At 37.2% G+C, this 26952-nt stretch overlaps 2 protein-coding genes across 9 annotated transcripts in view; one reads left to right on the top strand and one right to left on the bottom strand.

The window, feature by feature from the left end:
- Positions 1-15082, top strand: part of CIBAR1 (CBY1 interacting BAR domain containing 1) — a 23199-nt gene extending 8117 nt beyond the window's left edge. The window contains exons 5-8 of one of the 2 annotated variants that reach the window (XM_061123800.1): positions 358-462; positions 9236-9349; positions 13092-13211; positions 14832-15082. In XM_061123800.1, coding sequence (XP_060979783.1) covers positions 358-462; positions 9236-9349; positions 13092-13211; positions 14832-14921 — 429 coding nt within the window. In that variant the 3' untranslated portion in view covers positions 14922-15082. The remainder of the gene's footprint in view (positions 1-357; positions 463-9235; positions 9350-13091; positions 13212-14831) is intronic. The other variant, XM_061123801.1, reaches the window with a different exon arrangement.
- RBM12B (RNA binding motif protein 12B) lies at positions 482-26952 on the bottom strand. 7 transcript variants are annotated; one of them, XR_009689592.1, is made up of 5 exons: positions 26784-26952; positions 23556-23600; positions 5745-5797; positions 2513-2745; positions 482-1380 (listed from the first exon to the last, which is right to left on the bottom strand). XR_009689592.1 is itself a non-coding variant. In XM_061123798.1 (3 exons), exon 3 carries the CDS (start codon positions 22962-22964, stop codon positions 19986-19988), a length of 2979 nt encoding a protein of 992 aa, XP_060979781.1. In that variant the 5' UTR covers positions 22965-22992; positions 23556-23600; positions 26784-26949; the 3' UTR covers positions 15670-19985. The 7 variants fall into 7 exon arrangements, 2 of the variants coding, with proteins under 2 accessions (XP_060979781.1, XP_060979782.1); XR_009689590.1 differs by having other exon boundaries at positions 482-2745; XR_009689591.1 differs by having other exon boundaries at positions 482-2730.

Below are 26952 nucleotides of genomic sequence, written 5' to 3'. Positions count from 1 at the left end.
ATATAGAAAATAGTTTTACAGTAAATCAAACAGGGTGATAGCAGGAAAAAGAATGGTTTGTATAAAAAAAGGGAAGGAATTTTGTTTTGAGATCATGAATCATATCATCTAATAAATTTAAAGTTTTTTATTCTGTGTTTATTACATAAATCGCTTTATGTGGTAATATGTATTTTTGAGTGATTTACACTGTTATGGCAAAAAGCCAGTATTGCATTTACAAATGCATTTACAGAACTGCATTTATAAAAAGCCAACACTGTATTTACAAAGGTAGCATTTACAGAAGGATGCAATCGAAAGGATTCTGACTTGATTTTTGTTTTTTGTATCTTTGGTTGGGGAATACTTTTGTAGGCAGAAACTGAATTGCAAAGAGCTACAATGGATGCTACCCGAACAACTCGTCATCTGGAGGAAACTATTGACAATTTTGAAAAGCAGAAAATAAAGGATATAAAGGTAACAAAATAACTATTACGGTTCAAAATATGTTTTCTAAATTAATTTTTTATTTAAATTTATGAAAAATTTAAATTACTGATTTTCTTTAGCTCATAGTCTGTGTGAGAAAGATAGAAACAAAATATATCAAATGTTATTTTCTTATGGAAACAACAGTATATAAAGGTACTACATTCCCAACCAGAGGCCAGATATTCAGATGTTATCAAAAATACTATTAACCACAGAAAAATAAAGTCTATTATGTTTTTATGTATCAGGTACTAGTCCAGGCACTTTACATAAATTATCTTTTAATCTTTACAGCAACCTCATAGTGTAGCATCTAAGTATACTATGTACCAGTATCTATCTCATTCCTTTTAATGGTGGAATAATATTCTGTTGTATGGATATTACCATGAAAGTGAGGTGATTAAGAAGAGATATAAGGCAGTATCATAGCCCACAGTTCAAAGTCTGAACTATAAACCAATTATATATTTTAAAAACCTGTGCTTTCCATTACTATACAGTATTGTTGCAGTAAGGGGGACCCCTTCCAGGGCCCGAAACTGGGCTCTTGTCTGACTCTCGGAAAAGAACTGTCTGAGGAGACACATGTGCTGAGAAAGCAAGAGATTTTATTGGAAAGGGTGCTCGGGTGGAGAGCAGCAGGGTCAGGGAACCCAGGAGAACAGCTTTGTCACATGGCTTGCATGGGTTTTATGGTGATGGGATTAGTTTCCAGGTTGTCTTTAGCCTTTTATTCTGACTCAGAGTCCTCCCTGGTTGTGCATGCCTTGTTCAGCCAAGATGGATGCCAGAGAGAAGGATTCTGGGAGGTGGTCGGAGATGTGGTGTCTCCTTTTGACCTTTCCCGAACTCTTCCTGTTGGTGGTGGCTTGTTTGTTCTATGTTCCTTACCAGGACCTCCTGTAGTAAAACAACTCATGCAAATGGTTACTATGGTGCCTGGCCAGGGTGGGCAGTTTCAGTCAGTGTGCTTCCCCTAACACTATTACTAATATTTTTGGCTTGTAGCTTTCTAATTCCTACATTATCAAATAAATAAGAGTAACTAACCACATAAACGTGCATCCACCGTAGCTATCCACTTAGCTATCCACAGGAAGAACAGCCTTATTTTATTGTAACACATCAGTAGACATTCAGGTTCCTGGACTTGAGATGGTATTTTTTTAATTGGAGGATAATTGCTTTACAATGTTGTAGTGGTTTCTACCATATAACAATGGAAGTCAGTCACAATTATATGTATATGCCCTCCCTCCAGAACCTCCCTCCCAAATCCCCAGACCTAAAGATGGTCTTCAGTGACTTATTCATCAATATTTTGGAAAGATTTGGAGGATTACTTATGACCATGTTGTGTCCTTTAAAACAAGTCACCTAAGGATGCCTTTTCACTCACTGCAAATTCTTCTGGAACAGCTTTTAAAGAGAAGTATTTTTTGTTATTTTCATAACTTACTAACAAATTATCCTTCTTTCAAAAGTTATGCCCTTATCAATAAAATCAGCATTACCTGCCACTTAATTGTACCATTCCTCTCTGCAATCAATGAAACATTTATTTGTCCTTTTATGTTTTTTAATTTCCTATCATAGGTTCATAGAATTCCAGAACTTTGATTTTTTCTGATAGCCAGGCTCAAAGGTCTCTACTTTGGTCCTGAAGGTTGAAGGGAAAAAAAAGTAAGCCTGTCAGTTCAGCACTCAGAGTGTAATGTAGATTGCTACTCAGGAAGAGCTCCGTAGCAGGCTGGCCTGAGACAACCCTTTTGCCGACATGGGGAGCACTGGCAGGGCGTAATGTAACTGCCAGCATCCTCTCTTAAATTGAGGGAGAAGGGAAGGAAGGTTGAAATAATTAGCTTTCATCTAAAAAAGACGATTGGAAACTTGTGAGATGGGCCTGATTCATTGCCACCTAAAGACTTCTTTAGTGACCTGGGAGCCCGATTCCTCACCCTACCGCTGTTCTTCATGCCTGCACACTTCTCTTTTACACCTGGCAATCTTTGTCTCTGATCTTTGGACTCACTTCCATGTTCTTCTTCTTGCATGCTGACCAACTCTACAGGCGTTTATAATCCCATGAGCAGCACCAGTTACAAAACGAGCAGAGACAGTGAGTGTAGAATTCCCGACTGCAGCCTGGGATTTCCTGAAGCAGCAGGACAGGGAGTCAGGCACTGCACAGTGGAGGGTGCATGGAGAAAAAACGTGCTTCCATGCTTCTCTGCCTGCGGTCTCATGCCCCTAGAAGAGGGAGGTCTTGTGGCGGTCACAAAAACAAAAAAGGAAAAATAGGAGAAAACCAAAAAAAAGCTAGAGGGATAATTCATATACCATACAATTCACCATACAGCTCAGCAGTTTCTAATATGTTCAGATATCTACAACCATCACCACTCCATTTTAGAACATTCTTATCATCTCAGAGTGAGGCCTAGTACACTTTAGCTTTTACCTCCCTGCTCCCACAGCCCCCACCCGCGGCCTAAGCAACTATCACTAATCTCATGTTTCTTTGGACTCTTCTGAATGTACATTTCATATGAATGGAATCATAAAATACATGGTTTTCATAACTGGTTTCTTTCACTTAGCGTGCTTTCAAGGTTTATCTATGGTGTAACATGTATCAATATCTGTCTCATTCCTTTGTATGGTGGAATAATATTCCATTTTATGGATATTACCATATTCTACCTTTTCGCTGTCATGATTAATGATATAAACATTCATGTACAAGTTTTTGTTGAGACATATTTCTCTTAGACATTTTTCATTTTAGTTTAACCATATACCCTGTTGAATTGCTGGCTCATAAGGTGACTCTATCTTTAATTACGTGAGAAACTGCCAGACTGTTTGCCAAAGTGGCTATGCCACTGTATTTTCCCAGCAGTATTATATGAGGCTTCTGATTGCTCTGCATCCTCCCCAATACTTGTTGCTCACCAAACTTTTTCATTATAGCCATCCTAGTGAGTGTAGAGTGGTGTCTTATTGTGGTTTTGATTTGCATTTTCCTGATGTTTATGGCCATTTGGATATCTTCCTTGAGAAAAAAATGTCTATTCAGATTATTTTAATTGGATCTTTTTTATTTCATTTTTAAGAGTTCTTTTTATATTCTGTATGCAAATCCTTTATCAAATGTTTTGCATTTATTTCCTTCCATTCTGTGAGTTCTTTTCACTATCTTGATGGTATCCCTTGAAGCACAAAGCTTTTTAATTTTGATGAAGTCCAGTTTATCTTTGGGCTTCCCTGATAGCTCAGCTGGCAAAGAATCTGCCTGTAATGCAGGAGACCGTGGTTCAATTCCTGGGTCTGGAAGTTCCCCTGGAGAAGGGAAAGGCTACCCACTCCAGTATTATTGGGCTTCCTTGGTGGCTCAGCTGGTAAAGAATCCACCTGCAGTGTGGGAGACCTGGGTTCGATCCCTGGGTTGGGAAGATCCCCTGGAGAAGGGAAAGGCTCCCCACTCCAGTATTCTGGCCTGGAGAATTCTGTGGACTGCGTCATTATCTAAGAATCCATTGCCAAATCCGAAATTATAAAGATTTATCCTGGTTTTCTTCTAACACTGTTATAGTTTTCACTATTAAGTCTTTGATCCGTTAATTTTTGTGTATCACGTGAACTGAAAGTTAAACCCCATTCTTTTCCATCTGTCCACGCAGTTGTTCCAGTGATTTGTTGAAGAGACTGTTTTTTAAGTCCTGGCACTCTTGTTGAAAGTTGACATGTTTTGTCTCTGAACTTCCATTCTCTTTTATTGATGTATGGTGGTGGTTTAGTCACTAACACATCTGACTCTTGCAAGCCCATAGACTGTAGCCTACCAAGCTCCTCTGTCCATGAGATTTCCCAGACAAGAATACTGGAGTAGTTTGCCATTTCCTTCTCCTTATTCCAGTACCATACTGTTTTAACAGTGTTTTGTAATAAGATTTAAAGTCAGGATGTATAAATTCTCTATTTTGTTCCTTTTTAAGATTCTTTTGATTATTCTGAATCTGTTGTAGTTTGGTGTGAATTTTGGAATCAGCTTATCAGTTTCCACAAGTCGGCTGGGATCCTGACAGTGTGCGCATGTGCATGCGTGGTCACTCAGTCATGTCCTACTCTCTGCAACCCCATGGACTGTTGCCGGACAGACTCGCCTGTCCATGGGGTTCTCTAAGCAAGAATACTGGAGTGCATAGCCACTCCCTTCTCCAGAGGATTGAACCCAGGTCTCCTGCATTGCAAGCAGATACCGTCTGAACCACCAAATTCTGATAGGGATTGCATCAAATCTGTAGATCAGTTTGGGGAGTAGTGCCTTTTTGGATGAATTCTTCCAATCCATGAACATGGGCTGTTTTTCCATTTAGTTAAAGCATCCTTATTTTATTTTATTTTATTTTATTTTTTTTTTAGTCTACCACTTTATTGCTACCAACCCATTTCCCTCCACACTCGTGCACACATGCTCAGTCATGTAATCCCATGGACTTAAGCCCGCCAGACTCCTCTGTCCATGGACTTTTCCAGGCAAGAATACTGGAGTGGGTTGCCATTTCCTTCTCCATAAAGCATCCTTATTTTAATAATGTATGTTTTGTGCTTTTTTAAACTTTTTCCTCAGTATTTCATAATTATTGATGCTACTATAAATGGAATTGTTTACTTCATTTCATTTCAGTTGTGCATTGCAAATACACAGAAATACAATTGATTTTTGTGTACTAACCTTGTATCTTGCAACCCTGCAGAACTCTTTTATTAGCTCTGATAGTTTTTTGCATATTCCTTTGGATTTTCTTTTCTTTTTTTTTTTTTGGATTTTCTATATATAAGATCATGTCATCTGTGAAAATGTACACTTTTAATACAAACTCTTATCAAAGTCCCAGAATTATCAGTTCCAGGAATCCATTCCAGTCTGTTAGGATTATGAATCTCCAATCTCTGTATCTTTCCTCCTTATCTGTCAAACTGTTCCTGTTCAAAGTTAAGCTTCATTTGAGATGTTTTATGACAAAGAAGGATGCACAAATCCTACACCCAAGAGCCTTAAAAATCAGATAAAAAGGGTTACTTTACCACACCCTTATTTCTAATAAAAACAGTATTCAGGTACTGCTGTGTTGATGTTAGCATGTCTTACAAACACTTCTATTTGTGAGACAAATTCTTGGAAAAAATCACTGATGCCACTCATATTTTGGGAGAAACACAGAACATTCTTTTTTTTTTAAGAATGTTCTTATTGTTACCTGTTTTCAGGCTACTGTTTCAGATGGAAGCAGAACTTCTGGGTGCTTCTTCCCTGAGGGTAGAAATGATTGACAATAGTGAGCACTGCTCATAATGTATTAACTATGAGGTGGGGTTTTTCAACAAGTCCATCTGAATTTTAGTAGCAGCATTAATTAGTAAGATAGCACAATTCTTAGTAAAAGACTTCATACAAACCTTGCAAAGTGTTTGTCTGAGAGAAGTTGCTATGAACTTACTTAGTTGTATAGAATGTGGAAGAAAACTCATAGTTCTATTTCTTTCCCATGTAATCGGAAAAGTCATCAGTTATATGTTGTCAAGGGAATTTTCTGACCTATGAAAAGGATCTTGATCAGGGGTCATTCCAGGGACAGATAGGGATAGCAATTCAGTATTGGTAAAGTAGCTGATGTGAACAAGAAACATCTTCAAGATTTAGTTTTTATCAGCTTTATTTTTCTTATAAATATAAAATGACCATAAATTCTCATAAAATTATGGAAGAAAACATAATTCCCTACTGAGAAATAATCAGCATCTTGGTTTATATCCTTCCAGACTTTTTTCCTATGAAACATACACAAGAAATATACTAAGGAGAATGACAACAACCAGTATTTCTTAAGACATTAACTATGCCACACATTCTAAGCATTTTATGTGGATAAACTCATTTCCTCCTCACAGTGTCTTATGAGAAAGGCAATATTATTACCCCTATACAGTTATATTTAAGTGGGACCACACTATATGTAGCATCTCTTTTTAAAATTTAATATATCATGGATATATTTGTGGTAAGAAACAAAGTTCCATATTGTCCTTTTTGGTATCCTTGTATTTTGCTATACTATATGGAGAATGGTATAGCTACATGGATATATTCATATGTTTAACCATCACCTGTTGGTGGACATCTAGATTATTTTTGCTATTATAGATCTCATTGCATCATTAAACATCCACCCTTTTGCTGGTTCAGTTATTTTGCGGGGGATAAATTACTGGAAGTAGCATTCTTGTTCAAAGAGCATACACACTTTCAATTTGGATAGCTATAACTTCTGTCCACAAATCTTTGACTAGTTTACATTTCTGCAGAACATTACATGAGCACCCAGTGTAACAGTGCTGAGTAGTAGTATTTTTAATAGTACCCAATGTGATAGTGTAAAATCAGTATCATTTTAATTTTCAGTTACTACTGTTGAGGAAGTGTTTTTTCATATATTTAATGACACTAAATTACTCACTTGACCTTAGCTTATATTTTTAGAGTGTTGGCATTTTTTGTTAATTTTTAAAAACTCTTCAGACTGAGAAAATTAACCTATTATATTAAAGAGAAGATATGTTGAAATATATTTTCCCATTTTGTTGCTTATGTTTTTGCCACCTTAGTCTTATTTTTTGCTGCCAGATCTATTGGTCTTCTCTTTCTGCCTTGATGTTGTATTTAGAAAGGAGTATTCATCCCTGAGATTATATAACTATTTGCTGTATTTTCTTCTAGTCTTTGTATGATTTTTTAGTATTTTAAATATTTAAATGTCTAAATTTATTATTTTCAAATGAATAGAAAGTTCTCCTGAAATCATTTATTGAATAGCCTTTACTCTAGAGAGCTGTCATTTTACCTTTATTTGCAAAAATTGTTAACAAGACCTTTAATGACTTTTTTGTTAAATGTTCTGCTTTCCAATTAAACCAGGATGGAGGTTTTAATGTTACATAAGGAACAATTTCTAATTTATCTGGCTTACTTCTTTAGCAATAAAATTAGCTAATTTGTGCTGAGCACTTACTCTAAGCCAGTAACCATACTATACTTTTTCTTGATTACATTTAACCCTTAAGGCAAAACCTATGATTTTGAAATTAAGGAAAAAGAACAGATAAAGTGCTTAATATTACTGATTTGTTTCAGTCTTGATTTGAACTCGTGTTAAGTCACTTCAGTCATGTTCGACTCTTTGCTACCCCATGGACCTTGCTCGCCAGGTCCGTGGGATTCTCCAGGCAAGAGCACTGGAGTGGATGCCCTCCTCCATGGGTTCTTCCCTACCCAGGGATTGAACCTGTGTCTCTTATGTCTTCTGCATTAGCAGTTAGGTTCTTTACCACTAACGCCATCTAGGAACCCCTGATTTGAAATCAGGTTAATCTTAATCCAGAGCCCCTATTTTTAACTGCTCTGCCACCTGCTTTACAGAATACTTGCCAATGAGTAGAGAATTCCATTAACTCCCCCATCCCCCACCAATAAAATTGAAGTACCCACCCAAATGGCCTTCTAGTCAAACAAAATTGAAAAGGGGGTAAACAAAACTCCTTGTATGCCCGTCTCTTACCATACTGACCCATTCCAGATTAGCAGATTACATGTGATCATTGAAAGATGTATTTATTTGAGGAAAATTATTTCTAAATATGATACTACAAGATAGCTGTATGGCTGTCTTCCAGGGTGCAGGACCACTCCTATCTGGGTGGTTAAGACAGGAGAGCAGAAATGAAGGAAAATGAGTATTTGACTCTTGCCTTTGAGCCTAACCCATTTCATCTATACTGCCCCTTTAAGGACAGTGCTTGAGTTATTTTCTGTCCTGTTCTTATTCTCTCCACTGCTCTCTATGTTACTGCTCCGATTTTTTTATCTTGATAAGAGACAAAATGATAGAAGGATGAGACCCTTTTTTATTGAAAACGTATCTGGCTTACATACTTTGTGCCTACCAGTTCTTCTCCCACCCCTGCTTAGATCAAGGTGCACACCCTTATTCATTCTCTTTTCTCATAGCCTTCCCGACCAAAAGTTGTCATCATCTTGCTGATAAGAGTTTACCTGCAGTGTATTTGCAAAGGAAATAATTGAGTCCAGTGAGAACAGCACAGTACAATGAGCAGGAGCTATAACCTTGAAGAATCAGACCCAAGTCTTAACATTGTAACTATGAGTAATGCTGAGCATGTCATATATTTGTAAACTGGAAAGCTCTATGCAAATGTATCATGCTGTTATCAGGAGTAGGAAATGTGGCTGGAGAATACAAGCAACATATAATATGTTGGGATGGAATTCTTGCCTAAAAACATTCCTTTAAACACCAGTTGGAGTTGCTAAAAAAAAAAAGAAAAAAAAGCATCAGAACTGAACTTCTTTAGCTAGTATTTATAGGCATTGAGCAACAGAGTACATAGTGACAAACATGTTAGTGATGTAGTGACAAACATCTTTTTTAAACATAAATGTCTAATAGAACATACTTAAAAACGGAAGTAAATAATAAGATACTAAATATTTTGTGTAATTTGAAAGTTTTGCTGCAGAAGATATCTGCAACTATTTTTATTCCAGTTGTCATTTGTACTTCATTTTCCCTGTTGAAAAACCTCTGTATTTAATAAAATGCCAAGACTATAGTAGAGAATAACTCTACTAAATTCATGAAGCAATTTGTTTAAATTCAAATCCTTGTTTTTTCAGACTATATTTTCAGAATTTATCACTATTGAAATGTTATTTCACGGCAAAGCTTTAGAGGTCTACACTGCTGCCTACCAAAATATACAAAAGATTGATGAAGAAGAAGATTTAGAGGTAGGACTATGTCTAAGCTCAGTTCTTCTATTGATATGGAAATATTTAAAAGAAACCATTACAGTTTGGGTAAAAATATCTTAAATTACAACACTACGTGGTTTAGATGTCATTGTATGCAGTTCCAAATAGCTGAACCTTTATGACTTTCTAGTTAACTTTTCAAATTAACCATGGTTAAGTTCAAAGGATTAATATCTAGTAAAACATAGAAACAAAGCCATAATGTGAAATAAGGTATCATTTTGACTAGTGGTGTAAGTCACTTATGTGTGTTAAAAATACGATTTATTGATTTAAGCCAAAATTTGAGTATTTATGCCACGCACAACACCGAAAGCTTTACATTTTCTCACTCACTCCTATAACTCAGGTGCTGTGATGATTCATTTACAACTAAAGAAAGCAGGTGTAGAGGCTTTAAGTAACTTAACTTGCCCTTGACCACTTAGCTAGTAAAAGAGCAGAATCTGGTTTCTAACTAGTTTTGTGAGGCTTAATCTGTAAGCTATGAAATAAGTGTAGATCTGTATATAGGTGGGGAGGGGGGGTGGCTGTGTGTGTGTTTCACTCAGTCGTGTCTGCCTCTGTGACCCTATGGATCGTAGCCTGCCAGGCTCCTATGTATGGGATTCTCCAGGCAATACTGGTTCTCCAGGCTTGCTTTGTGTTGATAGTTAAATGCAAATATTAACTCTTAAATATTCAAGATGTACTTTGTCCATATATCTCTACAGTAGAAGTGAGAACAGCCATGTATTCTCAAGATATAGCCAAAATTTTTTAATTATATAAGTTAATTCCATAATTTTCAAGGATCCATTTATTTTTTTAAGTAAAATATCTGAGATTCCCCAAGGCTTCACTTCCCACTACTCCACTGGTTTCAAGAAACAGGAATTCAGTAAAACCAGACTATACAGCTTGGCCAAAATGAAGAGAAGTACATGTTTTAGTATGTTTTCCAATGCCAAAATCTGATCTCACTTTTACCTCAGTAAAGCATACACAATCATCTTTCTATTACTATTTGTTAATAGAATGGTTTCTATTCCCTCCAAATACTAAAGCTAAGGTTTCTTCATTTTCACTCATTTTTACATCCTATTTTTTAAAAAAATAACCATCAAGCTTTTAACTGTAATTTATAAAAGAGCAAATGTTTATACAGTGGTTAACCAGCTACTGACCTGTGCATTTTCACTGTATTATTTTAATCCTACCATGAATTTTAATAAAAGTACTTACTGTCCTCATTTTTAAGGATGAAAAAACTGAGGCATAGTGAGGTTAAGGAACTTTGCAGAGGATCCCATAGCTAGTAACATAGCCGGAAGCCAAACAGTAGTCTGACTACAGACACTGTTTTTATCCTACCTACACTGCCAGAAGCATGGTTCTTGGTGAGTGACATGAACTATTTCCTGCAAGAAACAACACTGCATTGAGTGGCAGGTTTAAAACTGATCCCCCACTTTGGCTATAAGGTTGAAGTTCCCATTACAAGTATTTTCATTCTCCATTTTCTAACACCCTTGACTTAATGCACTTTCAAGTTCCTCAAGCCCTCTGGACTCAAAGATTTTCTTTCTTGTTCCATAGGTCCTAGGTATCTTCTTTTGTCACAGCACTTCCTTTACCACTTCTCTTAACACTATTCTTTATCAGCTAGCTAGGTAGCTTGTAGGAGAGATCCATAAGCACTCAAAATCTCAGTGCTGTCTAGATGTGTTTTTGAGTATCAACTTCCCCACTTTTTCTGATGGGACACTATTGAGCAAGTTAATTTCTTCACACTTCATTGCTTATCTCTAAAATGGAGATACTTATGTACATTCGTCAGCTGTTTACTGAGCATCTGTTATATGCCAGACACTGTTCTGAGTGCTGAGGATTCAGCACTATAGAGTTGGTCCAAGTTGTCAAAAAGCAGAAACTTTAAAAAAAAAGAGTTCAGGTGTTAAAAAAAAGATACATTTCATAATATGAAGGAAAAAATATAGAGATAACATACTGTTGTGCGAATGAGTGTATGTGATGGAGGATCCTAAATATTCTGGAGAATCAAAGAATGATTTCTTATTCGGAAGTTTGAGGGGTATGTCGAATCCCTATCTACAGTATCAGGCAGAGTACAGATAGTTATACAAAGGTCCTGAGGTATAATGCATTATGATGCCGTAACTTATGGAAAGGAGAGGAAAGCAGTCTGGGGAAGAGTTGTGTGGGACAAGCCAAAGTAAAATTACACCAGCTACCAAGGAGAGGAAGGACCCTTTAAACTTTAAATACAAAGTTTCTTGGAAACAAGTAGAGAAAATATGCAGAGAGGGACAGAGAAATAATTTCATATTCTTAGGTTCTAGTCCTTACTACATGAGAATTGCTGATTTATTCAGACAGCAGCTAGTTTTTTGCATCCAGTTACATCAGAAACCACCTTACCTGATTTGTTCTTCACATTAAAAGTACTATCATATTCCCCTTCAAAAGATCACCTCTGTACATTCAGTTCAGAGCATATTCGGATCTTGAGACTCACTCCTAGAAAAGATCTTGGACCATATATTGCAAAATGCAGTATTACCAATAAATATTCCTGTAAATATGTTCTTTTGCAGTAGATTAATATTTAACTGGTTTAGACTTTTATCCCAAGGGTGGTATATTATCTTCCATTTCCCACTTTTAACTTTATCTTTGCTAGAAAACCCAAAGAAAAGAATGTTGTTTTAACAAAAATGTATTTCTTCCAAATACCAGTGACTTCAGTCATCCACTTTTGATATCATACCAGGATGCCAGGGTTCATGTCTAGCACCAAAATATAACGGAGTCTTCAGTAAAACTCTTAAATAACTTAATTATCAGTATGCTTGGATTGCCCTAAAACACATCTTAGCTCTTTTGTTAAGTTTCATCCCTTGATTGCTTTTATGTGCTGTACTTTAATGTTTAAAAAAAGCAGAAAAAAGAGCAAGTTTTTGTTTGTTGGTTTGAAGTTTTAGCTAAGGGGAAGATGCACTGTGGAGACTCAGAATGATACCTGCTTTGTTTGTTGGTTTGAAGTTTTAGCTAAGGGGAAGATGCACTGTGGAGACTCAGAATGATACCTGCTTTAAAAAAGCAAAAAGAGAGCATGACGAGTTGAGGGGGAGATGAGGGAATATGAAGAAATTCACATCTGATAGACGTGCCTGTTTTACGTTACAAAGTGGTGGTGTAAAAGATAAATGACGAAGCTTAAGAGTGCAGTAATACTTGGAACTACTGCTTTAAGGAAAAAGAACTAACAATCAATGACATTTCAGATGCTGCTGACATTGGCATTTCATAGAATGGCTCCATTTACTCTTCTGTGATATATTGGGAAAGCACTGTAGTGAATTTAAACTGGTAAGAGTTGAGGACAGGCAGAACAGAAAGAATCAAAGGTGTGACTTACTGTCTCATTGGCTTGCATACTCTTTGAAGGTAGGAACTTTTCATGTTTCACCAGCAAAAGCTCTTAAGTAACTGTTTCAGGACCCGTCATCATTTTACATGGTTCAGTAGAATTTTTTAGCTTACATCTTTCCAACGTAAAATATTTCTTAAATTTTTGTTTTAAATTTGCAATAACGTCCCCGGGGTAGGGTGGGGGAGGGGAGTTGCTTCAACAAATTCTTCACTAAAGGGAACATGACTTTCTAGATTTCCAGTTTAGTATCTAGTTTATAACATTGTTTTATCATTGCAACAGGTTTTCCGACATTCTCTGTATCCCCAAGATTATCCATCCCGTTTAGATATTGTAAGAGCAAATTCGAAGTCACCTCTTCAAAGATCATTGTCAGCTAAGTGTGTATCTGGAACAGGACAGGTGAGCTAGAAACCATAATTTTAAGGAATGTAAGCTACTGCCTTTTGTTCAGTATTAAAAATGTTTTCCTTAAATCATAGGATCTTGAATAACCTGCTCTTCCCCTCTTATATATAAAATGATGTGAAACTGCAGTAGGTTCTGCTTTATTATTGATACTTCTTTTATCTGTGAGATAATGACTCTGAAGCAGAACATTCAGGAGCAAGGTAGAATGGGCAGGAGAATGCTAATTTACATTTGTTCTCTGGTATAATATGAAGATCAGATTCTGAAATCAAACTGCCTAGGGTTTAAATCCCACTAGCATGGCTTACTGGAAATTATACCTAGAAAGGACCTTTCCTGAATGTTACCATAGATCCAGAAGCATGTATCTTTAGGCAAAGCATCAATTTTCTCTTTTCTTCTATATCCAGAAAGCCTGAGGTACCTGGTATCTAGAGTAGGCAATATCCCTTTTTCCTCGGGAGCCAGAGAGAAAATACCAGGTTATGTGGACCACGTGGTCTCTGCCCCAACCAAGAGCAGCCACAAACAATACATTAACAAATCAACATGTTGTAATAAAACTTTATTTACAGAAACAAGACAAACTGGGCTTTAGCTTGCCAACTTCTGATTTAGAAAGCTATGGTCTTTTTCATATCTAGCCTTCAGAATTTAAAATTGAGCATTCAGTTGTATGTGACCCAATACCTTCTGTTCTCATTTATCTTCTAAGCACTTATTTACTGCTTTTTACTTACGCATCTCTCCCCCTAACCAAATTATACTTTTATTATTCCAATACTAAATAAATTCCATAAATCTGTAGTATATAGTACATAGAGAATTTTGACTATTTAGAGCTAATAGTATCACCTGTGTTAGCCAAGATCCGTGTAGCACTTTAGACTACATAATGCCAAGGTTTCTCAGCCTCAGCACTGTCAACTTTGAGCCAGATGATTTGGGGGACAGGGGTGTGGTATCTTGTCCTGTGCATTGGACAGATGCTGAGCAGCATTCCCAGCCTCTACCTACAGGAGCTCAGGAATGCCCTTACCCTCCCCAAGTAGTGACAATCAGGTGTCTCCAGACATTGCAGGTGTGCCCTGGGAGGTATAGTCACCCTCTGAAAAGTCTGAAGCAGGATGACCCAAGTGGCAACAAGTCAGAAATGAAAGCCAAGTCGTGAATTCAGATTCTCATCTCATTCATTTTAAATCACACTATGTTCAAAGTTTAATATTTTTGCCTAGTTGAAATATCCTTTTGTTCTGCCATCCCTTTGATGATTCTCATGTTTTTGTGACCTAAGAATTATTTAACTTAAAAATTTTTTAATATTTTATAATGTACTTTTCTCTGGAAGTATGTTATCAAAGTACTGATATCCAACTGGAGTTCAAATGGCTAATTTCACACTTTTGTTAAAAAAAAAATAACATGAATGAAAAAATTTTGTGACTGTTTTCAAACCTTTAAATACAATTCATAATTTAGAATTTTCATTACTAAATATTATTTATGGACATTTTTCTGATATTTGTTCTGTGTGCCCTTATATCTATCTATCAGGGCATAAAAAAGATATTTTTAAGTTAATGATTTTTAAAACATGTTAACTTTTAACAGGTATTGACCTGTCGACTAAGAAAGGATCAGCAAACAGAAGATGATGATGAAGAGGATGAAGACTTAGATGTTACAGAAGAAGAAAATTAAATTTCTTAAGTAAACTTTGCATTTCCATTTTCATCTTAAATGACCTGGAATCCAGAATTACTAAAACTGAAAAACATAATACTGGCTTGATATGTTAAACCTCAAATGAAATACTATTGGAAATGTAGAAATTATTAAAGGAAATTTATGCCAACCAAAAATGGAAGTTTTAAAAAATATTACCCATCAGTCATTTCAACATTTCTATCATCATACTATCTTTTTTATAGGTTCCATTGTTTTTTAAAAACAATGTATTTCGGAACTGTTTCAAATTAATGCACTAACCTAGTTGGTTGTAGTAGGTAAATAACAATAAAAAGAGATTTAACAATTCCACTTATTTCCTTTAGATTAAGACACCATGCTTTCAACACCAGAACAGGGTCCTAGATAGACATTCTGATTAAATACAAATTTTATTCCATAAAGCATTCATCAAAAAGACAAGCATTCTTTTTCCTTTGTACTTTCTTTTTCACTTTTACTACAACCTAAAGTTTCCTCATTCAGTATATAAATTTACTTTTCAACAAGAGTATTATAGTCACTCTCAAATAATAGGAATAGGGCACTATCTGTTTTACAGCTATACATAAGCATAAATTTTAGCTTTAAAAAGCTACATTCAGCTTGATTCTGGTTTTAAAACAAAACCACAGTCAAACTAAAGCACTATATATGGCACCACAACTTTTGGAAAGCTAGAATTTGTTGGAATGTTTCCCTTAAAAAATAGAGCAAATCATAAGTCAGTAAAAAGTTATATATTTTATCAGCCTACCATATAATCAATAAGAGTACAGTCACTTGCTTTCCTGAAAATAGAAAACAATTTAATCAAAGCCTTTCAGTATATCTCATGCTTTTATTTCTTTGGATGGAGAATTCTACTTATTATTTCATAGATCCCAGTCTGGCATATAAAAATTAGGAACTTGATATTATCTGGGATTACCACAAAAAGCAGTTATTCATAACAGAAAAATACTTTTCTAGAATGCTTTTTTGACTTTTGAAATTATTCGTGATCTGTTCTTAAAGCATTGCTTCCTGAAAATAGTCCTAAGTGATAGTTACTTAAGTAAATAAAATATTCAAAACATTTAAAAACTGTAAATAAATATCCCAGGTGGTGCTAGTGGTAAAGAACCCACCTGCCAATGTAGGAGATGTAAGAGAGGTTGATTTGATCCCTGGATTGGGAAGATGTCCTGAAGGGAATGGCAACCCACTCCAGTATTCTTGCCTGGAGAACCCAATGGACAGAGGAGCCTGAAGGGCTACAGTCCACAGCATCACAAAGAGTCAGATACAACTAAAGTGACTTAGCACACAGCATGCACAAATAAATTTACTTTCATAAAAAACTGAGGATGTCACTGCATTTTCTCAGTATTTAACCTTGGTATTGTAGCTTGGTGAAAAAAACAAGGTTATGGTATTTCTCTTGCAGATTATGATCGCAACTCACTTCTCTTGAGCATCAGTTGCCCTATTTGTAAAATTAAAATAGTGCCTGATATTTAAAGCAATCAAATTATGATATAAAACATATGCTCTATTTAAAAAAATATTCTAAGGACAAAAGGACTATTACACATAATACTTTCACATATAATTTTTAGGCCAGCAACAGGTTGGCAAACCTGAAAGGGTTGCTGTTTACTCGCTAAGTTGTGTCCAGCATTTGTGACCTCATGGACTGTAGCCCACCAGGGCTCTCTGTCCATGGGATTTCCCAGGCAAGAATACTGGAACGCATTGCCATTGCCTTCAAGGAATCTGCGTGGCCCAGGGATCAGACCCGTATCTCTTGCATTCGGAGGCCGGTTCTTTACCACTAAAGCCACAAGGTAAGGTCTTAAAAGGGTTATAAAGTAACTATTTCTACAGTTGGTGAACTGAGACAAAATCAAGGCTATTACATACTTAGGTAACCACACTTTAAAATATAAAAACCTTTTTAGCTTCCTTATAAAAAGACAGGCAACCAGTCTGACTAGTTGGTTGGCTACAGGCTTCCATTTGTCTCCAAAATAGGTATATTAGGGTTATTGAAACTATACAGTTAATTCATATATAAAGATCATATAGTACCTATTACAGTTCACTAAATATTAGCTAACATTTAATGCAGAGATGGAGGTGATAGTGTCACTGCTTAATAGGTGATATATGGACCAAGAGCCAATACTCATGACAGTATTGTCAGTAAGTGTGTTAAGTGTGCACTCCTCAGGACTCTTACTATCTCTTGGTTATGAGATTAAGCTTACTTTCTAGGCACTATCTGTATTTTTCAGATGCCTTAAGTCAAAAATGTTTGGCTTTAAGATAATTAAAATGCCACTGGATATTAAACTTGATAACCAATATGCCACTAAAATACCTAATAAATCTAGGAGAGGAAACACAACTGGCTACGAGATAATTATTGAAGCTGGGCAATGGGTTTATGAGGATTTAGTGCACTGTTCTCTTTTACATGTTTGAAATTGGTGGTGTGTTGGTAAACTGGTTCACTGAGGTGGAAAATGCCCTGATATTCTGCACTTACCAGTTTCCATGGTGTAAATAATTCCTATCATGGTCAATTTAAGTTACCAACATGTCAGTGAAGGCAAAGTTGTGAACAGATGTGCAGAAATGGCTCCCAAGCAGTAGAAGCCAGTTTTCTGTAGCAAACTTTAAAAAGTTAAAAAACATATTAAACTGAAGATCCAGTAATTATCAATTATCCAGTAATTTTACAATCAAAATACAAAGCCTGTGCTTACTATTGTGATAGCCTTTTAATTACCACCACCATTCCACCCTAGACTGAGAAGCAGTTCCATATTAAGTTATACTTCACCTTAAGCTTCATCGTAGCTTTCATTTATTTATATGTATTTGAGAAGCATTTTTAGGTCTTCCAATACACTTCTCAGTTAAGAGTGATCAAATAAACCATACAATCTCTGAGCACTTAAAAAAATCTTTTCTTCCTATTGTCATTTTCGTAGCTTGTAAGCTTACTAGTTTCAAGTGCCATACTGATGTACTTTTCTGAACCAAATTTACCAGTTAATTCATTTTACTAGCAAGCAGGATGTTCAACGTAATTAAAAACACAGAAACTTCGGTTGGTTTTTCTTAGACTTCTTTAAATCACTAAAGATGAGTACTGCAGTACTAAATGGCTAAATACTGAAAAGTATTCTACAGTACCCTCCAAACTACTGTATATAAATTCAAATTTTATTATTTGCTCAGTGTGGCAAATATCTATCACAAAATTGAGGGAAATAAACTTTTATGTAAATTATAAAAGACCAACCAAAATCAAACCATGTTTGATAAAATGAACAATTATATATTGTCTCAGAGAATCCCTGGATATATAATAACTTCTAATAACTTTGTCTTTTATTCACGATGTTTGGGCATATTAATTTCATATTTTTAATGCTATTTTTAAAGCAACAATGGAGGTAAGAAAATATCCTTTACTGTTTTGAAAATATTTTTAGCATGGTCTTCTTTAGTCACTTAAGTCGTGTCAGATTCTTTTGTGACCCCACGGACATAGCCTGCCAGGTTCCTCTGTCTGTGGGATTTCCAAGGCAAGAATCCTGGAGTAGGTTGCCATTTCCTTCTCGAGGGAATCTCCCGGACCCACGATTGAACCCACGTCTCCTGCACTGGCAGGCAGGTTCTTCACCACTGAGCCACCAAGAAAGCCCAGCATGGTCATACTAAAATTAAAAACTACCATTTAAGTTAGTAGGCCAAAGTATTAACAGCGTGAACTGGAGTAAGTCTGGTTGAAACTGGCTTTATAATTTACAACTATGACTTTAGGCAAGTTACTTAAACTCTGAATTTATCTCATTTGTGAAATAAATACTTGTAAGCCTCTTAGGGAATATTAAGATTGACATTATGCATGTAAAGCACTTACACTGCCTAGCACATAGAAAGTGTGCCCAATGTTAGCATTATTATTATGGTATGAAAAATCAAATCCAGTATTTGCAAAATCTCTACAGTGTCAAATATCAAAGAAGTAAAAATTCAATCTCACAAAATTCTTGTTATAGTTAGTCACTGAATCTTCGGATAAAAAAGTTTTGAAATTAAGAATAAAAAACCACAAGTTACATAAATCATCAGTAAATTCTTCCTATAAACACAAACTATGTCCATTTATCAGATTCGTCACAACAAGAACCTGAAGGCCCCCTTGTACCTACAATTACTTTTTTGTCTTTTAAGTACTGAGTAAATCTTATCAGTTTGGTTGATGAGATGTTGGAAGAAACCACAGAACTACACAAAGAACTCATATACTATTATAGAATGTCTGGTCCCTCCTGTCATATTATTTAATATAGCTGTTGAAAATCTTCACAAAAGCAGCTGTAATTCTTTTTTCTCTATATACAAATACAAGTTAATTAGTTCATCTATTCAGTTGCAATTTTTTTATTTTTATAAAAACTTTGAAAGTTAATTTCCTAAGCCTTTTACATAAGTAAACTTCAAGTTCACAGTCTGTCAATTTTGAACTATTTATGATTAAGGAGAGGCTTAACACAGTAATATCTCAGACAAGGAAGAGGGCATTAATTCTGCAGGCAGTTAGCAATAAAAATGCTAACCCTGAACAGTCAGTCACTGACCATTTCCTTATACAATATGAGTAGATGTAGACTACAGAGTGGAAACAAAAGTAAACATAAAACTTGTCTTCCCCAAACACAGTTTTCTACTTTATACAAGTCTTGACATTTACCCATGACATCAACAAAAATTACTGCACTCAGGGAATTAGTTCTCCCCCCAGCCCACCCCACCCCACCCCCATCAAAAAAGAAAAAGCATATATATTTTTAAGTTAGAAAAAGTGAATGGCAATTTGCAAGCAAAAGAAAACCAGGTTCACATTCTACTATTTACATTTCTTCTGTTCACAGGTCAAAATGTTTCTTTTCATTAGATAATTAAAAATAAACACTGAAAAATGCATTTTACCGCATCAATACTGTGGGGAGATAATTCTGAATTTAGAAATGCTCTCTAGAGCAAAATTAACTTAACCTTGCGGGGGCCAACCGGTCTATCATTCAGATCTTTAATAGCAGCCATAGCTTCATTGTAGTTTATCATGGCAACAATGGCTTCCCCTGTAGGTAACCCTTGCTCATTATACTGTATTGAAACTGAATCAGGTATGATTCTATAACCATGGAAAAAGTCTAAAATCTCATTAACATTAGCTTTAAATGGAAGATTCATTATCTTAATAGGTGTTACTCTACCTGAATTACAATTTAATTTTGGATCAGGCATAAATCTCCCCTCAGGAAAACTTCCCATATTACGCTTTCCAAAATCAAATTTGCCACCTTCTGGGCGACCAAAATTCACAAAAGGACGATGACTTCTAAAATCAGGGGGGCTTCTAAACTCCTCACCAGGAAGTCTAAAACTGTCAGGAACTCTGGAGTCCTCCTCTGGAGCTTCCCTGAGGTCTTCCTCCGGGAGCCGCCTGAAGTCCTCATCAGAAGGGCTTCTAAAATCTTCCTCCTGAGAACTCCTGAAGTCCTCTTCAGGAGGGTGCCTAAAGTCTTCATCCGGAGGGCCCCTGAAATCTTCATCCTGTGGGTGCCTAAAATCTTCCTCTCGAGGGCGCCTGAAATGTTCCTGGGGTGGCCGCCTGAAAAGCTCCTGAGGCGGTCGTCTAAAATGCTCCTGGGATGGCCGCCTGAAGTGCTCCTGCGGTGGCCGCCGGAAATGCTCCTGAGGCGGTCGCCGAAAGTGCTCCGGGGGCGGCCGACGGAAGTGCTCCGGGGGCGGCCGTCGGAAGTGCTCTGGGGGCGGCCGCCGGAAGTGCTCCGGGGGCGGCCGCCTGAAGTCGTCGGGAGAACCTCGGAAATCCTCCTCAGGAGACCGCCTGAAGTCATCCTCATGGGGCCGCCTTAAGTCCTCCTGGTGGGGTCGCCGGAAGTCCTCCTCAGGAAGTCTCCTGAAATCCTCCTCTAGGGGCCGCCTAAAGTCTTCCTCAGGTTGTCGCCTCCATTCCCCTGGGGGAAGTCGTCTGAAGTCTTCCTCAGGAGGCCGCCTCCAATCCTCCTCAGGTGGCCTCCTCAAGTCTCCCTCTGGGGGCCGCCTCCAGTCCTCCTCCTGGGGTCTCCTGAAATCTTCCTTGGGGGGTCGCCTGAAATCCTCCTCAGGTGGCCGCCTCCAGTCCTCCTCCCTTGGGTACCGGAAATCTTCCTCCCGAGAGTGCCTGAAGTCCTCCTCAGGAGGCCGCCTGAAGTGTTCCTCCCGAAGGCGCCTGAAGTTTTCCGGGGACCGCCTGAAATCCTCTGGGGAATGCCTAAAGTCTTCTGGAGGGCGTCTATCAGGTGGTCGGAAATCCCCCTGAGGATGCTTGAAATTGTCCAGTTGCCTCAAGTCCTCTTGCTGATGCCTAAAGTTTTCCGAAGGGCCAAATGCGTATATTGGTGGATCATTTGAGTCAAATGAATGGGAATGATCATCTCTATCACAAGACTGTGAATGGTCATGCATTCTTTCACTAGACATTGAAGAAAAATTTACACCAAACTCCTGCATTTGTGCCTCAGATATGAGCCTTAACAACACCTCTGTCCCCAGGAATCTCCGTCGGTTTAAACGTTCAGCTTTCACGGCCTGTTCTTCTGATTTGAATTTCACCAACGCTTCTCCTAGACCAACTCCTTTGTCATCATAAAGCAAGCAAATGTCATCCTCAGCAAGAGAAAAATCAGCAAAGAACTTCTGCACTTCAACTTTTGTAACATCAAATGGAAAATTTCTTATATATATGCACAGTTTCTGGCCAGAGTAGCCTTCTTGAGAGTGTTTTTGTGAGACCTGTCCAAGTCTCTCTTTCTCTGCTGATGCTGGTCTTTTCTTTTCATAACACTCAATGAACTTCAGCATCTGTTCCCTAGAAACTGGATCAATATAAACTGGACGATATTGTAAAACAGTCTTATGTAAACCCAGAGCAGTGTTATAGTCTTTCAGCGTCTTGAACATCACAAAGGCATATCTTGTTCTTCTTTCATCTTTATATAAAAACCTAATCTGTTCATTTGTCAGGTCAGTATCTCTAAAAAAATTTCTTAAGTCTCTTTTGTTGATACTTACAGACAGATTTTTTAAGTGAACATAAAATCCGAGAGGAGAACGAGAACATGTTCTTCTGGGAGATTTTGAATGAGATCGTTTCCGAAAATGTCTATCATTAATTCCTCTTGGTGGTGAATGTTCTTCAGTCCTCATAGAAGTCTCACCTTCCTTAATTAAATTACCTCCAAAATCAATCCACTGTTGTTCTGAGCCTTGCATTACTTCAATAAATCTTGAACCCATAAAACTTCTATGACATTTAAGACCTCCTGAAGCATCAATACATGAGGCAAATTTTACTATGGCATCACCATTATTTCGGCCATCATGATGCTTTAAGAAAATTACTCCGTCCACACATAAACCAGAGAAAAAGACACGTACATCATCTTCATTTACTAAGTAAGGCAAGCCTCGTAGAAACAAGTAAGGATTCTCAGCTTTCAATGGCCGTGTCTTTCTTGGCCTTAAATCACCATGTCCTGTACCATTAGTATGAAACCCAGCATCTTGATTAATCGGAGAACCATATCCAGAATTACTTCCTTCTTCTTTAATAGCCTCAACAAAATTAGATAAGCTGCCAACCCCTGATGCCCCAGATCCTGGTCTCTCTCTTCCCATGCGGTCAGTTCTTTTCATTTCTATAGTCTTCTGCATTTCTGCCTTACTACTAAGAAAGAGCTCTACAGATGAATCCTTGATAAACCCTCCTGAACGACTTACAGCACGTCTTGCATCTTCATCTGTTGCAAAAATAATAAAAGCCTCCCCAATTTCCCCTCCAATTATATGCACTCCTCCATCAGGAATAGTCAATCCCGTGAAGAAGTGACGGATATCCACAGGCCCCGCAATAAAAGGAAGCCCCAGTAAACGGATGACTACAGCCATGCTGAGCGCAAACCACAGCAATAATGACCTGCAGACAGAAAGGTACACAAAATAGCAAGTCTTATTTTTGAAGTACCTAATCCAAAACTAAGCTTAATAATTACTGGTCCCTACCTTCTTCAGCATTTATAAATGAAAACAAGATATGAGTTCACAAAGATATTGATTGTATCTAATTCTTTAAACAAATGGAATAAATTTTCTCCCAACTAAATATACAAATAAACCAGCTACTTTGAAGAAACATTTCCTATCACCTATCCTATACAGTGTGAGTAGAAAAAAATGTCACATCTCTGTAAGTCTGCCAAGTGCTACTTCACAACAAGACCAAACTATTTTCAGACAGATCTGCTAGTGAAACATGAGAGCTTTGTGGATTAAAGAATTTTACCAACCACAACAAATTTTACATACTTATAAAAGCCATCTATGGACAGTATATAATTTCTGCTCATGATAACAAACTGCCTACCACTAGTGCATCACTGGCCAGACATAAAGTACAGAAGCCATGCATACCCAGGTGTACTATTCTAATTTTCTTTTTCTCAAGCCTCTGTGAAAAGCCTTAAGCTCTGGATATCTTACCTTTTTATTTCTTGCAGACCTGTTAATTCTGTAAAAGCAACTTAACTGTGGAAAGAAAATGAAATATAATTAATCCTTGGACCCTGTAATTGACCTTAACGCCAAATTAGGATATTCACTTCACAATTACCTATTAAAAGTGAAGCAATATAAGGAGGCATAATTAAGGGTATTACAAAATGGTTGTCTTTGTTCCAAGGGGAAAATTAATCATCTTTTAGCAAAAAGGTAGAAATTCCAAGGAGACATCTGCAAATTATTTAGAAACAAAAAAATCTGAAAACTTAACAACTGGTCCTTAATTGAAAGTGGCCCCAGAAAAAGGTGACAGAAATGTTATATATTCTGATTGGACTACTGGTTACCTGAGAATATAAATTTATCAAGGCTAAATGAATCCATCCTTAAGGTCTGTGCATTTGACTGGATGTGAATTTTACAACCAATTTTTAAAAATCCTTTCTACAAGTAAAATGACAATTTAACACCAAAAATTCCCAAAACCCTATCTTCCACTTGAAGAAACCAATGTCTAATTCATCATTTCCAACTCTCCTGTAAATCTTTCAAATCATAAGAGCAAATCAAATTAATAAATGATACAATAAATGAAGAAAACCATTTTTAAAGCAATAAATCCAAACCAATGGCTACCATCTGGACATAATTTTAGGTTCTACAGAAACACCTCACACTTCCAAACATGGAACCCAATTTCCTGACTCCACTAAGACAAATAGTAAAATATCCCTAAAATCTCAAATCTCAATTTCTACTACTCTTATAGTCTACTATTGCTACTCTGTACCTTAAACTCAAATTTTATTATGCTAATAGGTTTACCCTATTTTGAACAACTGTCCTGCCTTCTGGGGAAACCCAAATGACTATGCAGAAAGGTAGAAACATAGTAAGAATACATTAATTTGGAGTATTTGGGGATATCAGTATTAACTATTGAAAAATCTCAAGACTCCTTACATCAAATACTTTCAGAGATACCCAAACTAAGTATTCTTACCAAGTATGTTTTTTAAGACCTGTTAAGTTAATGGTTATAAATTATGTCTTTAATGAGCAAGTGTTTTAATTCAGTACTTACACTTAAATACCACTCATCCACAAAGTGCTGTCTGAAAACCTGGCCTTTGAGGTCTGCAAAGTCTATTTTCCTTTGAAAAGGGTCCATAGACTACTTTTCAAACTACAACTAATGATGATATCAAGAAATTAACTGGCATTTTTTACACATTTGAATTATCAATGCCAAATTGATATTTAAAAGTATTAGTGAGGTTTACTAGAAAATACTAATGCATGAAAATGGTGGGGCGGACATAGGACATATCAAAAATCTTTGTATGTTCCACTAAATATTACTGTGAACATAAAAAATAGTTCTAAAACTTAGTCTATTAGACAATATCTGCATGATACCCCTCAACCACCCCAAAAATGAGTATAAGCTTAATTTCTTCAAAAAACCCACACCAACATTTTAATAAAAACTACAAATGGCTTCTGGAATAGTTGTTCACATTAATATTCCAAGACTCTTTCCTGGGCAAAATGACTTAGCTCCTGTTACTTTTAGAAAGTAGTGTAAAACATTTTATCTCTGCTAAACTTTTAAAAATGTGAAAGGAAACCTATCTACAAAAATAGCCGAAAACACTTCACAAAATAATTACCGTCAAATTTTTAAAAGTCTTATCATTTATCCTAATTTGAAAGCAATACTTTAAGTAGTTTCATGAGTACAAATTCATGAATTCCAATTCAAGAATATTAAAAAATTTTCTAATTTGCCACAGTGAAACATAACTATTGCTTAAACTTTTTTGCCCTTGAAATAGAAGGGTAATGTACTATTTATCCCTCTACAGAAATACACTTAGGAGATCACCTATAAGAAACCAGCTATCAAAATGAGCAACTTTCCTGTGGTTTCCACATGATTTTCCTAAGCAAATACCCCAGAAACTCTATTCTTAGAACACTACACAAAAAGCAAAAATCCCTACTCTACATTTAAAATGTTTCTTCTTATGAATGTAACAAAACCATCTTTATAGCTCTGTTGATTTAAAGACACTGAGCTATTACAACTTCTAACCTATAAAAAAAAAAAGGCAAGTGAATCCTTAAAAGCTCATTTAAGGGTAAGTGGCTGAAATTAACAAGCTCATTTTAAATAACTTAGCTGATTTTATCCAACGATTCATCCCACTTAATCATTATCACAAAAACCCCACGAAATGCTTATTTTCTAATCAAGCCTTAGAGGGAAAAGGGAGGAAAGCTAACTTGAAATGGTATTATCTCAGATCCATTTATCTTAACTAGAGAATAGCAAGTCACTTTCCAGACATGGTGAGGGAGAGATAACTACTATTTCTTAAAACCTAAAGTCATGATGAAGTACATTTAAAATGCAAGAGTGAACCCTGCAGGAAATAATCTACCCCACTCCATAAGGATTCTTTATGACGATTTGCCTTTTTATCCTTTTATAACGTAGATGATTAAAATCAAAAGCCAAAGGCATGACGACAGAGCCAAGTCCCCAGTAGAAACTGGAAATGAAGACGAATCCACACGGCACAGGAATTCCCATTAACATCCATCCTCCTCAAATGGGGATCATCCGAAGGCATTGCTTCTATAGCCCAAAAAGCCTTTGTCCATACTCCCAGGGGTCAGAGCTTCCTTCTTTTGCTCCAGGCCAAAGTTCCTATGTGGGATCCGATGCTCTTGCCAGACCTTCAGCCATATCAGCCTTCAAATCAACCTGGACCACCCAACCTCCGTGCCTTTCCGGTACACCGGCTCAAGGGCAAACATTCCGCCCCGACTCGCCCAAGGGTGAGCTGTCCCTACATCTAAACATTCGGGCTCCCCTCAAGCCTAAAACTAGCCGGGCCTCCAAGCGCTTTTCCTGCCACCACTGACTACGATGACATAGCAAAGAAAAACCAGTACCTATGGATTCCTTCCAGATCTCCACTCTCTCAAGCCGACTGGCAAGGGCACGCACAACACCACATGGAGGGTGCCGGGGAAGTCGGGTGCGTTTAGCAGGGAAAAGAGGGTGCCCTGACGGCAGAAGCTACGCTCGCTGCTGGCGCGGCCCCGCCTTTCCCTGCGCTTCGTTCCGGGCCGCCAAGCCCTCCCCACGCCCGACGCCCCTGCGTTAACTGCTTCGCACTCGGGCGATCAAACACACACCGCTGCCGCCGAGTCGGAACCCCAAGGCTGGGGGCGGGGAGCACTCCTCGTCCGCAGCAGCCTCCCCAGAGCCGGGAGAGCCCTCAGCGAGCCCAGAAGAAGATGGCGCCCACTCTCTCCCCTTCGCTCCGGACAAACGGACGTACACTGGCTCTGCCCATGCGCTCTG

The sequence above is a fragment of the Dama dama genome, chromosome 21 (genome assembly GCF_033118175.1).
Source record: "Dama dama isolate Ldn47 chromosome 21, ASM3311817v1, whole genome shotgun sequence".
NCBI classification, from domain to species: Eukaryota; Metazoa; Chordata; class Mammalia; order Artiodactyla; family Cervidae; genus Dama; species Dama dama.
The sequence above is the reverse complement of the archived record's forward strand: the minus strand, read 5'-3'. Positions and strand labels throughout refer to the sequence as shown.